The sequence below is a fragment of the Cervus canadensis genome, chromosome 6 (genome assembly GCF_019320065.1).
Source record: "Cervus canadensis isolate Bull #8, Minnesota chromosome 6, ASM1932006v1, whole genome shotgun sequence".
Taxonomy (NCBI): Eukaryota; Metazoa; Chordata; class Mammalia; order Artiodactyla; family Cervidae; genus Cervus; species Cervus canadensis.
In genome coordinates this window covers 79086141-79104140 of record NC_057391.1, presented here as the reverse complement: position 1 = coordinate 79104140, position 18000 = coordinate 79086141, and the positions used below count along the sequence as shown (strand labels likewise).

Here is an 18000-nt window from a genome sequence, read left to right as displayed (position 1 = left end):
TGAAAGGAATACAAACTGCAAAAAAAGGTTAAAAAAAAATCAAAGAACTTTGCCTATAAATACTAACTATGCACAGTTTCAGAGAATATTATTTATTCTCCCTTTTTATGGCCCAGAGCTTCCCGAGGCAGTTCATCTGTGATCAGCAGCAAGACAGAGAGGGATTAAGTGTCATGACAGATGTCTACATTTCTAGTCCAAGGACTGCTGTTCCCTTCTTTCCACGTGGAGTGCAGAGGATTGTTGTCCTGCGTGTTTCCACGAGACTCTGCCAGGCTGAGTCAAGGTGCTCTTCTTACACAGACCACATTCTAGTGCACATTGTGCTCCTGGGGGAAGGCCTGGGGCCCATGGTTCTCCTTATTAAAAGTATAAACACTGGGTACTATCCTGATCTTTCTACAACATGGGTCAAGTTTGGGACTTCAGCTCAAAGTCCCTACTAGCTTGCACGAGGTGAGGCCCGCCCATACAGAAGGCCCGCTCAGAGCCAGGCATCCTCATGGGGCTTTACATACACTTCTGTGACTCTCACAAGAGAAATACTGTATAAGAAGAGTGACTCAGGGTGACCAAGCAGGTCGCCCGATTTCGCAAGGGAAAAACGCAGAGCGTCAAACCCAGTTCGCCTAATTCTAAAGCCCTTATTCCTTCCACATTTTGATGCTTTTCTAAAACTTGTGTTTTTTTTTTTTTAACTCTTTTGAGTTAATCTGTTCTAGAGAAGCATACTGGCATTTAACATCTTCTGATCCTATAATTAGAAAGTTGTCCATTTTAAAAGGAGATCTGGAGTGTTGGAAGGGTTCTGAAATTGGCATATAGGTCTCCTCTGGTGAGGAATGGGCTATAGAGACCTCCTAGGGCCTAGAGGTCAGGTCAGCAGCCCTGAACTGTGAGGTGGTATCCTCTCCTGGGGTGGGGTAGGGTGAATCATGTCCTGAGGCTAGACTGTTTGTATTTCATTCATGCAGAAAAACAAGTGTGGAAAATGTTTATTATAGGGATTCCACCTAAGTATACACTGTTTTATTTTCTAAGCTGGGTGGTAGGTACGTGATATTCACTGTATTACTCTTTCTACCTTTCTGTGTTCATTAAATATTAGCTATTATATATTACTTGGGATTTAGGCTGAATTAATGAAATTAGGTTTCCAGAAAGCTATTTTCATAGGCTGAAAAAAAAAAGAGAGAGAGGAAAAAGGTCTAAAAAATGGAGAAACAGTTCCTCAGTTATACCAGACAATGTTTACTCTAAGCCTGTGGCGAGGGCTCTGGCCACAAGTCATGGTCACATGGAAGAGAAAGATGAGTGTGGCTATCTCCTCACTACTCAAAGTGTGGCAGACAGCCCAGCCCACAGCAGAGACACCCCCATGGAAGTGTGTGAGACGTGTAGACTCTAGTCAGCCCCACCTCAGATGCTGCATTTGGTCGAGACCCTTAGGGAGTTACGTGTGTGTGAGGGTGCTGGCAATGCTAGGAAGACACGGGGCAACGGCACTTGCCTCTCGTTAGAACCATGCTGCCTGAACCCAGCGTTGTGTCGGTGGCCCCTTCTCCTGTGTCTTCTACTCTGCCAGCTGCTTTTATGCATTTCAGCTCCTAAAAGACAGAAAGAAGAAACAAAAATTACATGCAAATGCACGTGTGCACATCTTTCTCTTGTTTGCTTTTGACAGTTCGGTTCCTTCACGTACAGAACTAGGCAAAAGGATGTCCCCAACCTGAGTTATCACGAAAGCCGCCACCAGTCCTTACCTGGAGAAGGACTGCCACCAGGAGGACACATGGATAAAACCCAATGCGCCCGTAGCCACCTCGCTGTCTGCAGCCCTCTTACCTCACAGCAGACACCCGGCCTGACAACCCGCCAACCTCCATTGCCTGGGTCACTGTGTGACGTGTTGATAGACTCACAATTACTTTTTGACTAAAGTCTGAGCCTGCCATGAGAACCTTCTTCGGCTAGTCTTCTTTCCCTTACCAGATTAACACCAGAGCTATATAATAATTATTCTTTCAATCCACACAAAACAGTTAATAGTAAACACTTTCTCTTTCTCAATATCAAGCAGGAAAAATTGTGAACAAATTAAATGGGGCCAGTGCCTGTGACTTCTCAAGGTGCTTTAGAGAGTGTTTAAGCTTCCTGAAGTACATTAACTGTTAAAGGCAAGGGTGTGTGTGTGCATTTGTTGAAATGATGACACTGATGTTGCCATAACTATTTCAAGTGGCTTTTTAAAATCTTACCTCGTATAGCCTGAATTTATCACTTAGTTGTCAAAATGTCACAAGTTTTAACAATGGGAATCACACTAGGAATTCTTAAGAGACTGAACTGTAGTATGGAGTCCAGTTGCTGCGAGATTCATGCTTTCCCAACACCCGGTTGGGATTCCTTCCCCACTCACTGGAGACACCGTGACATCTGACTGAATGTACTTTATAAATGTCAAAAACCGGAAAAATATTTCTAGGAACTAGAGAACAGATAAGAAATCTACTTGCCTTTGTACAGGAGACAGGAATCAAGACCATCCCCAAGAAAAAGAAACGCAAAAAAGCAAAATGGCTGTATGAGGAGGCCTTACAAATAGCTGTGAAAAGAACAGAAGTGAAAAGCAAAGGAGAAAAGGAAAGATATACTCATTTGAATGCAAAATTCCAAAGAATAGCAAGGAGAGATAAGAAAGCCTTCCTCAGGGATCAATGCAAAGAAATAGAGGAAAACAATAGAATGGGAAAGACTAGAAATCTCTTCAAGAAAATTAGAGATACCAAGGGAACATTTCTCGAAAACATGGGCACAATAAAGGACAGAAATGGTATGGACCTAACAGAAGCAGAAGATATTAAAAAGACATGGCAAGAATACACAGAACTGTACAAAAAAGATCTTCACGACCCAGATAATCACGATGGTGTGATCACTCACACTCACCTATAGTCAGACAGGTGGAATGTGAAGTCAAATGGGCCTTAGGAAGCATCACTGTGAACAAAGTTAGTGGAGGTGATGGAATTCCAGTTGAGCTATTTCAAATCCTAAAAGATAATGCTGTGAAAGTGCTGCACTCAATATGTCAGCAAATTTGAAAAACTCAGCAGTGGCCACAGGACTGGAAAAGGTCAGTTTTCATTCCAATCCCAAAGAAAGGCAATGCCAAAGAATGTTCAAACTACTGCACAATTGTACTTATCTCACATGCTAGTAAAGTAATGCTCAAAATTCTCCAAGCCAGGCTTCAGCAATACGTGAACCGTGAACTTCCAGATGTTCAAGCTGGTTTTAGAAAAGGCAGAGGAACCAGAGATCAAATCGCCAACATCCACTGGATCATCAAAAAGCAAGAGAGTTCCAGAAAAACATCTATTTCTGCTTTATTGACTACGCCAAAGCCTTTGACTGTGTGGATCACAATAAACTATTGAAAATTCTGAAAGAGATGGGAATACCAGACCACCTGATCTGCCTCCTGAGAAATCTGTATGCAGGTTAGGAAGCAACAGTTCGAACTGGACATGGAACAACAGACTGGTTCCAAATAGGAAAAGGAGTACATAAAGGCTGTATATTGTCACCATGCTTATTTAACTTATATGCAGAGTACATCATGAGAAACGCTGGGCTGGAGGAAGCACAAACAGAAATCAAGATTGCTGGGAGAAATACCAATAACCTCAGACATGCAGATGACACCACCCTTATGGCAGAAAGTGAAGAGGAACTAAAAAGCCTCCTGATGAAAGTGAAAGAGGAGAGTGAAAAGTTGGCTTAAAGCTCAACATTCAGAAAACTAAGATCATGGCATCCAGTCCCATCACTTCATGGCAAATAGATGGGGAAACAGTGGAAACAGTGGGTGACTTTATTTTTCTGGGCTCCAAAATCACTGCAGATGGTGACTGCAGCCATGAAATTAAAAGACGCTTACTCCTTGGAAGGAAAGTTAGACAGCATATTAAAAAGCAGAGACATTACTTTGTCAACAAATGTCCATCTAGTCAAGGCTATGGTTTTTCTAGTAGTCATGTATGGATGTGAGAGTTGGACAGTGAAGAAAGCTGAGCGCTGAAGAATTGATGCTTTTGAACTGTGGTATTGGAGAAGACTCTTTTTTTTTTTTCTCTCTCTCTTTTTTATTTTTTTTTTTAAAATATGGAACGCTTCATGAATTTGCGTGTTATCCTTGCGCAGGGGCCATGCTAATCTTCTCTGTATCGTTCCAATTCCAGTATATGTGCTGCCGAAGCGAGCACTGGAGGACTCTTGAGAGTCCCTTGGACTGCAAGGAGATCCAACCAGTCTATCCTAAAGGAGATCAGCCCTGGGTGTTCATTGGAAGGACTGATGTTGAAGCTGAAACTCCAGTACTTTGGCCACCTCATGCGAAGAGCTGACTCATTTGAAAAGACCCTGATGCTGGGAGGGATTGGGGGCAGGAGAAGGGGATGACAGAGGATGAGATGGTTGGATGGCATCACCAACTCAATGGACATGGGTTTGGGTAGACTTTGGCGGTTGGTGATGGACAGGGAAGCCTGGCGTGCTGCGATTCATGGGGTCGCAGAGTCGGACATGACTGAGCGACTGAACTGAACTGAACTTGCCTTTATTCCCCAACCTCTACTTTTGAGTAGGGAATGCCTGCCTGTTAGCATCAAACAGAGCACTGGAAGTCCAGACCTACGTTCCAGAATTCACTATTTATCCAAAGACTCTGTGTCAACCTGTGAGTGTGAGTTGGGGTTAATTCAATACAAATGAACAGAAATTAAGTGAGTATCATACTTAAACATTTCATGAATTCTGTAACAAAGTCCTTGATTTGCTTCATTTCAAAGTCAGTCTTCTTCCTACAGAGTCACTGCACAATTTGGATTAGTTTAACCAGCCACTCTCTAGTCCTATGCCAGAAAGAATATGCACCACTAAAGCTCATCATACAGATGCCGACTTGGAGTCATCATAAACGTTTCACTTTCATCCTCTGCTGGGACATCATAAACTGTACCTAGTTTCATTTACTCCTAGTCTGGTTCATTCCTGACAATACGGAGCGTCATCACTCTCCTAAAATCCTTTCCACTTCCTTCTAGTCACTGTTAGTACATAGCACAGCTCCCCACTTCACCCAGAAGACAGACATTACCAGCACAAATGCCCCAACTTCTTTCTCATCCCCTACACAAATATCTGCCTTTACTAATTTTTATCATCTTCCCTCCTGTCTAGGAGAAACAGGTGTCCCTGTGCCCTTTCCAGGCAAACCCATCCCTCCTGACCGTTTCCTTCTCAAACTCTGCCGACATCTGTTCTCATATGTTTAATCAATCTCCTACTTTCCTTATCTCAGCTTATAAACATGCTCCGGTTTTTCATTTGTATGTGCTCCACCTCCAATCGAAAAGGAACAAAACTTCTGGAAGCACAATCTGTATGTACACACCCTACTTCTTTATTTTCCAATCATTCTTCAATGCAGTCAGGCCTCCTCAATCCCCACCCTTCTGCTAAAATGCTCTTACTGGGGTGTTAACTAATGATCACCTACTTGCCAGTGTTAGTGGTCTCTCTTTAGTCCTGATTCTCACGACATGTAATACCACAAAGCTTCCTGTGACACCACAAAGCTTCCTGAATAGCTTTCTCTTGGTTCTCCCCTGACTTGTCAAGTTCATCCTTCTCTCATTTCTCTTGGGTCACCCACTCTTGTGTTTCCCAACATTCTATCCTAGATCCTCTTGATTCTATACTTAATACCATCTCACCTACAAACATAGTTTCACCTCTATCCTAGCATTCCTCTAGAGCAGGGGTCCCCAACCTCCAGGCCTCCAGACCGGTACCTCCTGTCAGATCAGCAGTATCATTAGACTAGAAACAAAGTGCACAATAAATGTAATGTGCTTGAATCATCCTGAAACCATCCCCCCCATGGAAAAACTGTCTTCCATGAAACTGGTCTCTGGTGCCAAAAAGGTCGGGGACCGCTGCTCTAGAGCATCTAATTCTTACTAAAAGGCCACCTCCTGTCTACTTCTACAGACCTAGCAGATTCAACATGTTCCAAAGAGTTCATAATCTCTCTCTAGTCTCCTAGCCTGCTCTCTTACCTACCTGTATTTCCCTTCTCTGAAATTCTACCATTGCTTCACCCCATCCAAAAATATAATTTTATTAATTTTCCTCAGTAACCACTTTAATGGCTCCTGAATTTAGATCAATTATCTTAAGTCTCAGACAAAAAATGAAGTTGTATTTATTAAAAATAAGTTGTAAGATTATCATTATTCCAAACTCAATAAAAAGATAATGCTGAGTCAAAGGCTTCAAATCACCCAGCGGGAGGCAGGCCATTGACCCACCAGCAACCCTGTCCTCAACAGAGCACTGCACAGTCACAAGGACACAGCCAATAAAAAAGAAATGGCAACTGCTGGTTTCAGCCAAAGATAATAACTTCTAAACTACCAACTCACACACACACAGGTTCAGGCAATGCAACAGAATAAGGGAGGCTGACAAGATCAAGCCAAAGCCATTTTCAAAAAGTCATAATAAATAGATGTTGACCAAACACAGAAAAGAATTATTAACAGTAGGATGAAGCGGTATCTTTTGTACCTTTAAGAAGTCTGTTTCAGAGGTGGGGAGTGTAAACATAGTTCAATCTCAATATCCACTTTAGGGACCAGGCTTGCACCTATCCCACTGCATTGAACTCTATACTCCCACCATCACCATCAGATGTGATGTGACTTCTTCAAGACAAAAATCCTACTTTGTTCTTTTTTCTATTTCTGGCACTCAGTAGTTGGCTCTCAGTAAATGTTCACTGAGCTAAAACCAACTGACCAATAAGCAGCCAACCAACCAACCAGCCAACTCTGCAGCTATTTTAAATCCCAAGTAGCTTCCTTCTGCTCTGGGTATTTCCATTTGCTATCCAACATACATTACAAAGTGCCCACTCACGTCAGGCAGTGGGCATGGAGGATCAGGCAGAGATAAACTGTGGTTCCCATTCTCAAGGGACTTGGTGCTTAGAGGGAAGATGAATGCATGAGCCAATTCCTGCAGTGCGTCTTGAGCGTGATGACAGGTCTTTCTAGGTGCAGTCAGGGAGAAGGCAGTGATGGCTCAGAGTGGAAGAGCCAGAGGAGAGAGTGAATTTGAACCCAGCCAGTCAGGCAAGGTGGCAGCGTGAGGAGTCTGCGAGCAGTTTTTGGTGTGGCCAGAGCCTAAAGTACAAGGGGTTGGGAGGTTGGGCTAGAGGCAAGCAGGGTCAGATACTGAGGTCCCTGGGTGCTGGGTGAGTAACATTAGACCTGAATCTTAGAAAGGGCACTTTAGAGGCAGTGGTGGAGGGAATAAGTTGGAAGTTAAGGGTTGCTGCAGCAACTCAGGTTAGATGAACCTACCAACATGGAAGTGATAGTGATACCTGGGATAGAGAACCCTGAAGTTAGAAAGATGTAAAGGTAAATTTCATGGGAGAGGTGGACAGAGGGCAGCTGAAAACTGATAAGTGAATAACTGGTAGTGTTCTGACCTGAGAGTCTGAGAATAAAGAAGGAAGGGCAGTTTGGGGAACGAAGTCTGACTGTGAACAAGCCAATCTCAAGATGTATTAAAACGGGCCTGGGAATCCAGAGGGGAAATGAGGCGAAAGATATAGATTTGAAAGTCATCAGCACACGGTAACAGATTGAGACAAATGTGGCTCAAGCCAAATATACAGCGAGGATTAAAATTCAAAATTAGAGACAATTTTATTGGACAGTAACATGAAGTCAGCACAATCAGTTTTTAGATTGGTATTTGTCAACCAAGGGTGATTTCACCCACCAGGGGACATCTGGCAATTTCCAGGGACATTTTTGTTTGTCACAACTTGGGGGTGGGGAGGGGTGGGCTGCTCTGGCATCTAGTGGGTAGAAGCCTGGGATGCTGCTAACCATCCTGTAATACGGGACAGTCCTTTACAACAAATTATCCAGCTCCAAATAGTGCTGAGGTTAAGAAACCCTGCTCCAAAAGGAAGTGCTCAATAACAATTTTGCTGGGGATGAAATGCTGGCTCTCATCTCCTTGGGAGCCACTCTGCCAGGCACAGACATTAAATAAGATGTGTTGTGGCAGGCTGAGCTTGACTTTGCCTTTTAGAGTATCTTTCAAGCACTTAAAGGAATAAAGAATAATAATTTTTAAGAGACCATTATTCTAAAAAGATAATGTTAATCTCAAACAAATAAAGAAACACGACAACTTTTTGGAAAATGTCTGAGCAATACTCATCAAGTAATTTAAATGTACATGCCTTCTTCTGGGAATTGATCCTAAGAAAATAATCCAAAAGATTGTAAGAATTATATGCAAGACATTTACTACAACTTTCCAACTCATTTTATGAAGCTAGTAGTCCTCTGTTGCCAAAACCAGACAAAGGTATCACAAGACAAGAAAACTATAGATCAACCTACTTTGTGAACACAGACACTATTCCTCAACCATATGCTAGCAAACCAAATCTAGGCTCAACATTAAAAAAAAAAAACAGTGCAATACACCATATTAACAGAATAAACGAGGGGAAAAAAAACCACCCATGTGATTATCTCAATAGATGCAAAAAAACACTGGATAAAATCCAATGTCCTGCTGGACTTCCCTGGTGGTCCAGTGGTTAAGAACCTGCCTGCCAAAGCAGCGGACATGGGTTTGATCCCTGGTCCAGGAAGATCCCACATGCTACGGGGCAACTAAACCTGTGTACTGCAACTACTAAAGCTTGTGTCCTCTGGGACCTGGGCCACTGAAATGAGAAGCCCGCAAACCACAACTAAAGAAAGCCTAGCCCACAGAAATGAAGATCCAGTGCAACCAAAAATAAATAAAATTCAAAAACAAAACAGCTCTTATCTTAAAAAAAAAATCCAATATCCTGTCATGACAAAAACTAGGCACAGAAGGTAACTTCCTCAACTTGATAAAGGGCATTGACAAAACCCCCACAGCTAACATAATGGTAAAAGATCGCAAGCTTTTCTCCTAAGATCAGGAATAAGACAAGAATATCTGTTCTTATTTCCATTTAACACTGTCCTGAAAGTTCTAGCCAGGAACAATTAGGCAAGAAAAAGAAATAAAAGGAATCCAAACAGGAAAGGAAGAAGTAAAACTATTTATATGTGTAGATGACATGATGTTATACATAAAGAAAATCCTAAAGAATTCACATATACACATATGCACAAAAACTACTGGAGCTAAGAAATGAGTTAAGCGAGACTGAAGGATGCAAAATAACTATACTTCTACACGAGTAGTGAATAATCTGAAAATGAAATGAATACAAATCCATTTACAATAGCATCAAAAAGAATAAAGTACTTAGTAATAAATTTAATGAGTGCACAACACCATACACTGAAACTACAAGATATTGTTGAAAGAAATTAAAGAGGACCTAAATAAATGAGAAGACAACCATGTCACGGACTGGAAGACTTAAGATGGTCTACAAACTGATGGACAGATTTAACATACCACTATCAAAATTCCAACTGCCATCTTTGGAGAAGTTACTAAGTTGATCCTGAAATTCATATGGAAATGTGAGGGACACAGAAGAGTGAAAATAATCTTGAAAGAGAGCCAAGTGGAGGACTCACACTTCCCAATTTCAGTGCTACAGTAACCAAGACACTGGTACTGGCACAAGGACAGCAACATAAATCAGGGGAGTAGGACTGGGAAATAAAGAAAGAAAGAAATCCAGAAATAAATACATATATTTATGGATGTATAAATATATACATCCGTATATTTATGGATGAAATAATATCCAGAAATAAATCCATATATTTATGCCTATTAATTTTTTAAAGAAACTTATTTATCTATTTATTTTTAGCTGCACTGGGTCTTTGATGCTGAGCATGGGCTTTCCTCTAGTTGCCTCAAATGGGGGCTACTCTCTAGTTGCAGAGCATGGGTTTCTGATTGTGGGGGCTTCTCTTGTTGCAGAGCACAGGCTGTAGGGCACACGGACTTTAGGACTTGTGGCTCGTGGGCTCAGTAGCTGTGGCACGCGGGCTCTAGGACGCAGGTACATTAGTTGTGGCACCCACGCTCAGCTGCCCAACAGCATGTGGAATCCTCCTGGACCAGGGATCGAACCCATGTACCCCACACTGGCAGGTGGATTCCCAACTATTGGACCACCATGGAAGTCCTGACAATTGATTTTTGACAAAGGTGCCAAGACCATACGGCGGTGGGAGGTGGTGGCAGATAAAAATCTTTCAACTGAAAAAAAAAGAAGAGAAAAAAGAAAAGAAAAAAAAAAAAAAATCTTTCAACTGCCCAAAGCTCTGGATATTCACCTGCAGAAGAATGAATCTGATTCCTATTTCACGCCATGTATAAAATTAACTTGAATGGGTCTAAGCTCTCGAACTATAAAACTTTTGGAAGAAAACAAAGGCATAAATCATCATGAACTTTGAACAAGCAACACTTTCTTAAGTATGACACCCAAAGCACAAGAAAAAATAGCTTTACTAGACTTCATCAAAAGTAAAAACTTTTGTGCTAAGAACACTATCAAGAAAGTGAAAAGACAACCCACAGAATGGGAGAAAGTATTTTTAAATAATGTATTTGATAAGGATCTAGTATCCAGAATATATATACAACTCAACAAGAAAAAAATAACTGAATTAAAAATAAGGAAAAAAATCTGAAGACAATTCTTCAAACATATACCACTTAGAATGTGGTAAACAGTCACTTAGAACATGAAAAGAAGCTCAGCATCATTAGTCATTGTGCTGTGTGCTTAGTCACTCAGTCGAGTGAGACTCTGCGACCCCAGAGGACTGTAGCCCTCCAGGAACCTCTGTCCATGGGGATTCTCCAGGCAAGAATACTGGAGTGGGTTGCCATGCCCTCCTCCAGGGGATCTTCCCAACCCAGGGATTGAATCCAGGTCTCCAGCATTGCAGGTAGATTCTTTACCATCTGAGTCACCAGGAAAGCCCTCATTAGTCATTCAGTTCAGTTCAATTGCTCAGTCGTGTCCAACTCTTTGCGACCCCATGAATCGCAGCACACCAGGCCTCCCTGTCCATCACCAACTCCCGGAGTTTACTCAAACTCATGCCTTAGTTGGTGATGCCATCCAGCCATCTCATCCTCTGTCGTCCCCTTCTCCTCCTGCCCCTAATCCCTCCCAGCATCAGGGTCTTTTCCAGTGAGTCAACTCTTCCCATGAGGTGGCCAAAGTACTGGAGTTTCAGCTTCAGCATCAGTCCTTCCAATGAACACCCAGGACTGATCTCCTTTAGGATGGACTGGTTGGATCTCTGTGCAGTCCAAGGGACTCTCAAGAGTCTTCTCCAACACCATAGTTCAAAAGCATCAATTTTTCGGCGCTCAGCTTTCTTTACCATCCAACTCTCACATCCATACATGACCAATGGAAAAACCATAGTCTTGACTAGACGGACCTTTGTTGGCAAAGTAATATCTCTGCTTTTTAATATGCTATCTAGGTTGGTCATTAGTCATTAGGTAGATGCAAATCAAAACCACAATAAGATACCACTTTATCCCTCTCAGGATAGCTACAAAAAAAGAAAAAGTATTGGTGAAGATGTGAGGAAACTTCTGGTGGGAAGGTAAAACACTGAAGTCACTATGGAAAATAGTTTGGCAATTCCTCAAAAGATTCCACACAGAGTTACCATATGACTTAACAAAATCCAGCAGAAATGAAAATATATGGCCATTTAAAGATCTGAACAGTAATGTTCACAGCAGTATTATTCATAATTGTCCCAAAGTGTAAATAATAAAAATTTACATCAACTGATGAATCAGTAAAAATATAGCACATCCATACAACAGACTGTCATTCAGGCATAAAAAGAATGTACTATTGATGGAAGCTACATCATGGATGAACCTTGAAAATACTATGCTAAGTGAAAGAAGTGGGACACAAAAAGCTACATACTGAGTGATATTTGATGTATATGAAATCTTCAAAATAGGCACATTCATTGAGGCAGAAAGAGAGAAGTGGATTTTCAGGGGCTGAAGGAGTATGGGGAGCATAAAGGGCCAGGTCCTCTTTTTTTTTCAAAGCTTCTTAAAAGCCTGTTTTTCTGTTATGAATAACTGCTTTTTCCAGTTATCCCCAGATGAGTTGATAAAGACTCTGATTAAACTGTTTCATGCTTCCAAGAATAACTATTACATCTTTTTATTATCTAGGTGGTAGTTTTGAAAAATTTTTATAGAATTTTAAATGACTTATGATGTTCCATGTGTTCTTGTTTATGTCTTCTTAGGCAACATTCCACCAAATTACTAGTACCATATATAATACTTGAGTATGACAGCAGTTAAAAAATGTTTTAAATTACAATTGATTTACAATGTGTTAATTTCTGCTGAACAGAAGTGTTCAGTTATACACACACACACACATACACTCTCTCTTTTTTAAAGTATTCATTTCCAATACGGTTTATCACAGCATATTGAGCACAGTTCTCTGTTCTGTGCAGTAGGACCTTGTTTATCCATCCATTCTACATGTAACAGCTCACATCTGAGAACCTTAACCTCCCACTCCACCCCTCCAACCTGCCTCCCCCTTAGCAACCACAAGCCTATTCTCTATGAGCATGACAACAGTTTTACTTGTTTTAAAGTCAGAATCAAACTGAATATGACTTTAAAATTTATGCTTTGTGCATTGGTAAAATATGGATATACTGGCATCATATTTCCTTTATTCTGCTTGATTATACACCTGTTGAAAGGTAAATTTACAGATCAAATGATGGAACTTAATGATTCAGTGAAAGATTTTTTCTTTTTTAAAAAGAAAACTTGTCTTTTTAAAGCTTCATGGAACATAATTTATATTTAATCAGAATGACTAGACAGGATCCATTTGGGAAGTCAATCTAAAAGAAGCTAAGAGGAATTGGTAGAACTTTTGGTTTTTGATATTTACTTACTACAGGACTCCCAACCAGGCATAGTACATTAATATGAAATACTTTGAAGCCTATAATCTTAAAAAGAAGAAGTGTGAGAGTTATACAAAAAGACCATATATCACTGGGAAGGAAGTTGACTAGGTAGGAAGTGAAATGACTGGGTGTGTAATATTTTTTAAAACCTTCATTTTGGGTCAGCATAAATAATCCTTTAATTTCCCCCCTATTTTCAGCAGCATTCCATTTTGATGTTTAGCAGAGCAAACCAGAATAAAGTTCTATTAATTCAGCAATCCTAAAATCTGAGTCACATTAGGATAAAAATGAAAATGAGATGTGTACTAAGGAAAGTTAGTTTCCTTCTTCTGTAATATCTAATTCATCTTCTTATTGATCCTCTCTTAGTCCACTGGTGGACACTTGTCCTGTTCCAGGCAGACAGAGCAATCTCTGAAAAGGACCCTTAATGTACTCTTACAATATATGTGAGATGGATAACCGGGTGAATACCTAGAGCTTCTGAAAACCTCAGAGCTTCTCATCAATCTTTTGTATATTTTGGTAGGCAGCAGTGTATACCTCTGAAGCTTTGCTGAGAAAAAGCATTTCAATAATGATAAATTCTGAAAATACAGTCTTCATAGCCTTTACTTTCTGCTTTTCGGAACTGCAAACCATTTCCTCCAGATGAGGGCTGTCTGTACAGCATCCACTGTAGCTCTTTATAACTGGGTTCATCAGGAAATAACACGTCCGGCGGAAGGGTGTGGTAATGTTTCCTTTCTACTTCAGGTAGCAGTTTGGCAACTCCATTTCTTGATGTTGATGTCAATGTGAGGTCATTCCGTTTCGTTTATGGTTCCGTCCACTCGCTGCTGTGGCATGCAGACAATCCTGAAGGTCGGCACACGCTTCAGTGGTTTTCGGGCCCCGCTTCAAAGCTGGGGTCTTTTGTAAGCTCTCTCGTTGGCAAGTTGGCTCTGACTGGGAGCCTGGTAGCTTTTGTGCATGCGCGCCGAAGATTCGCACAACTCACCAAACTGCTCCCGGTTTGAGGGGCGCAGTTTCCGGGTACCGCTTCCTACCTCTTCCCCAAGATATGATTCCAGGCCTGGCGGCCAAATCCCGAAGGTACAGCCCGGAAAAGGCCTGGCCCGGGAATCTCAGACCTAACCAGGCAGCCTCTCTCCCGGCCTCTGTGCAAGGTGGGCCCAGTCTTGCCGAAATTCAGCACGGAGCCGAGGCTCACTGCCCTGTCCGACCCAGCACAGGGCCCACAGTGGCTTCCTTGGGGAGTGATGAAAGTATCCTGGAATAAGATGGTCACGGGGCTTCCCAGGCGGCGCTAGTGTAACCTATCTATGAATGCAGGAATCATAAGAGACCAAAGAGACGCGGGTTTTATCCCTGGTTCTGGAAGGTCCCCTGGAGAAGGGCAGGGCAACCCCCTCCAGTATTCTTACCTGGAGAATCCCATGGGCAGCAGAGCCTGGTGGGCTACAGTCTACAGGGTCGCAAAGAGTCAGGCACCATTTAGCGACTGACGCGGCACGCACACACGCAAGATGGTCACACGACCTTGGAAATATTCTACAAAACCTGCCGAACTGTGCACTATAAAAAAGCGAATTATATCCAAGTGAAAGTCGCTCAGTCGTGTCCGACTCTTTGCGACCCCATGGACTATACAGACCATGGAATTCTCCAGAATACTGGAGTGGGTGGCCCTACCCTTTTCCAGGGGATCTTCCAAACCCAGGGATCGAATCCAGGTCTCCCGCATTGCAGGTGGCTTCTTTACCAGCTGAGCCACCAGGGAAGCCCAAACAAACAAACATTTTCCTGCTACAAAAGTACTTAACGTTTATAAATGAGACACATCCTAAATATCCAGCGACAGCTGAGTTAAGATTATAGAGGTTACTGGACTGCAGCGTGGGAAACGCTACCGCCACTGGCTTGAAAAGCCCCACATAAAATGACGTTTACAGGGGGCTTGCCATGCCCACCCTGCGTAGTGTTTAAAACCACCCCACAAATGAAGGAAATCAAGGCTTTGAAGGCTAAATATGGTACCCATAAAGACACAATGGGGTGGGGTTGGGGGTTGGGGGAGGGATTCTATTCCTGCTGGTCTGCCTCAGGACACCACTTCAACTGTGATCTCTACGATTATTTAAAACTAGAGTTTGGGGTTTTGGAATTTTGTTTCCTCTTGGAAGCTGTGGCCTCAGTTTTCTTTCCTTCGAGCTGTTGGATTCACAGGACACGGTCTGTGGACCACCCCATGTCCGTCCAGGGGAAAGCGGGCGGGGGAGTCATGGTTTCTGAGGTCAACCAGGGAGATGGCGAGGCTTCTTGGACACCGCGAGCGCTAGCTTCATCGCTAAGGCACCTCAGTGCGGAGGTTAACTTCGGGAAGCGTGGGTTCATCCCGTGGCCCCACAGCTTGCTAGTGACCTCGGGTAAATGACAATCTCACTAGGGCTCGTTTTGCGTCCAACAGAGGTACTACCACCGACCTCATAGGGTTAGTGTGAGGAAAGCTTCGATAATGCTTATAAAGCAGTTGGTAGTGCCTAGTACTGTAGGTGTTTGCCTTAACTGCTATGCTGATCTGTCTGAAAGTCAACCACAATCTGAACTTCCAGGTAAAACCGCCACCAAGGGCCCGCAGTCCAGCCACTGGCAGCTGTCGGGTGGCACCTTGACATCACAATTTAGAAAGAACGCTTCATCGGGGCAGACACAGAGCAGCGATACTCAGGGCCTTCCTCTCCCGTCTCTACGGCTGTAAACTGAACAGGACAAGCGAGCTCCACGCGCCCATAGACTCCACTCAACCAGAGTTCGCCCGCCCAGCCCCCTACCCACGCCGGGGTCAGGCCGGCATTCCACGTGTTCGGATCCTTCTCCCCGCCCCTTTTCTCGGGCCTTGCCCCCCACCTCCTATCTCACCCCGAGCTCAATCAGAGGAGCAGCAGAGGCCCCCGAACCGACGCCAACAGTACTCCAGCCAGCGCAGACTTACTCGATCAGAGGATTTTTTTCTGGCTCTCCCTCGGGCCCAGGGTCCACAGGAGCCGGGGTCGAAGCTTGGAAGACCCGGAAAGACGGAAGGGTAGCGTCTTCCACTTAGTTGCGTCCACTCTCGCGTTGACGCAGCGGATAGGGAGATGGCGGCCGCCCCTCTTTTATCATTGGGCGCGTCTTCTGAGGTCTATACCAATAAGGGTGGATCTTAGGGAGGGGGCGGGGTTGGGGGCTCGGCTCCGCCCAGGCCTGGCGAAAAGGCAGCGAATCGGCGGCTGACTTCTTTGGGATCCGCCCTTTGGGGCGGGCCCAAGGCTCTTGGGGGCGGAGCCAAGCATGTTTGGGGCGGGGACAGGCGCGCTTTTGGGCTGGACCGGGCTGGGCCGGAGGCGAGTTGAAACTCGGCGAACGCCGTGGCTACCTCTTCCCAAGCGGTGGGTACCCCACCCAGCACCGGGTATTTTCTGTGTCCAACCCGGTTAATCCAGCCCTGGAAAGTGCTCTCGCCGCTTGGGACCTCCTCCTTTAAACTTACGGAGGAGGAAAGAGTATGTTGTGGAAAGGGCGAAGGAGGCTCTGAGATGAGAGGAAAAAGGAACCGGTGGTGAACTGGTGGTGACGTGTTCGGTTGTGTCCTCTGGTAGCTGAGACTGCTGACCGTAGGTCTGCGTGGCTCCAAGGTGCAGAAGAGCGTGCCCTCAGCTTCAGTCTGGGAGCTTCCGCTGTAGATCAAGTTGTGTTTCCTTCTTGCTGTGTGACCTTGGGGAAGTGTCTTCCCTTTCTGTGCCTTGATTTCTTCTGCTGAAACAAGGAAGTAGATCTAACGTTCTGATGTTCTCTCTAGTGGAAAGTTTGTTTATGCAATTAATATTTCCAGAATGGTCTCTCTGTGCTGTGCCTGCTCCAGGTATCAGCAGACAGCCATCAGCTGACATAAAAGATGGAAAATGGAAGCCCGTGTAGGGCCCTTGACCAGAAATGGCAGTTTGCTTGTTTTTCAGATTTGGTTTGTCTTTATTGTAATTGAAATATAGTTGATTTAAAATATTGTGTTAGTTTCTGGTATACAGCAAAGTGATTCAATTATATATATATATACACACACATATATATATTCCTTTTCCATTATGATTTGTTATGTGATATTGTCTACAGTTCCTGTGCTATACAGTAAGACCTTGTTTATTCATCCTACATATATTATGTGAACCGCAACCTCCTACTCCATGCCTCCCTCACTCCCCTTCCCCTTGGCAACTAACTACAGTTATGTTCTCTATATACAAGTGACAGTTTTGTGAGGAGAACTGGGTTCAAATGGGCCAGGCTTGGTTGTTGCCACGGGCAGACCTGGCACACCATGTTAACCCAGGGCCCTGTGAGTTGCTAGACCCCTTAGAAAATAGATTGTGGGGCTAATCAATTGTAGCCATGTGTGAAAGCATTTCAACAAATAACAAGTAAGGTAGGATTCTGCCTCTCAAGAATTTTATATAAGAAAGGGTGTGAGTGGGAAGAGGTGATCAGAGTAAGGAGGGAAGTTAGTGTAAGTCAGAATAAAGGACAGCTTCATGAAGCTTGAGCTGCCTGGAAGAGAAAACAGAAATTCTAAGCTGAACCAACCATCTGACTGGAAGCCTGTTCAGGGAGTAGTGAAGCATTCATTTTGGCTGAATGGGAGGGGAGTCTTGGAAGCTAAACTGGCAGGTTCAGTTCAGTTCAGTCACTCAGTCGTGCCTGACTCTCTGCGACCCCATGAATCGCAGCACACCAGGCCTCCCTGTCCATCACCAACTTCTGGAGTTTACTCAAACTCATGCCCATCGAGTCAGTGATGCCATCCAGCCATCTCATCCTCTGTCGTCCCCTTCTCCTCCTGCCCTCAATCCCTCCCAGCATCAAGGTCTTTTCCAGTGAGTCAACTCTTCCCATGAGG

At 43.5% G+C, this 18000-nt stretch overlaps 1 protein-coding gene and 1 non-coding gene across 6 annotated transcripts in view; both read right to left on the bottom strand.

The window, feature by feature from the left end:
- DCAF4 (DDB1 and CUL4 associated factor 4) overlaps positions 1–16216 on the bottom strand; it is a 37197-nt gene extending 20981 nt beyond the window's left edge. For 4 of the 5 annotated variants that reach the window (XR_006270120.1, XR_006270119.1, XM_043472470.1 and 1 more), the window contains exons 1-2: positions 16063–16216; positions 1511–1607 (exon numbers count right to left, since the gene is read on the bottom strand). Coding sequence is in view for 3 of the 5 variants with exons in the window: in XM_043472470.1 (XP_043328405.1) it covers positions 1511–1599 (89 nt within the window). In the remaining 2 variants the exon portion in view is untranslated. The remainder of the gene's footprint in view (positions 1–1510; positions 1608–16062) is intronic. The other variant, XM_043472469.1, reaches the window with a different exon arrangement.
- Positions 4162–4268, bottom strand: LOC122444390. Its single transcript, XR_006270233.1, has one exon. It is a non-coding gene; the product is annotated as a U6 spliceosomal RNA (small nuclear RNA).
- Positions 16217–18000: the final 1784 nt, after the last annotated feature.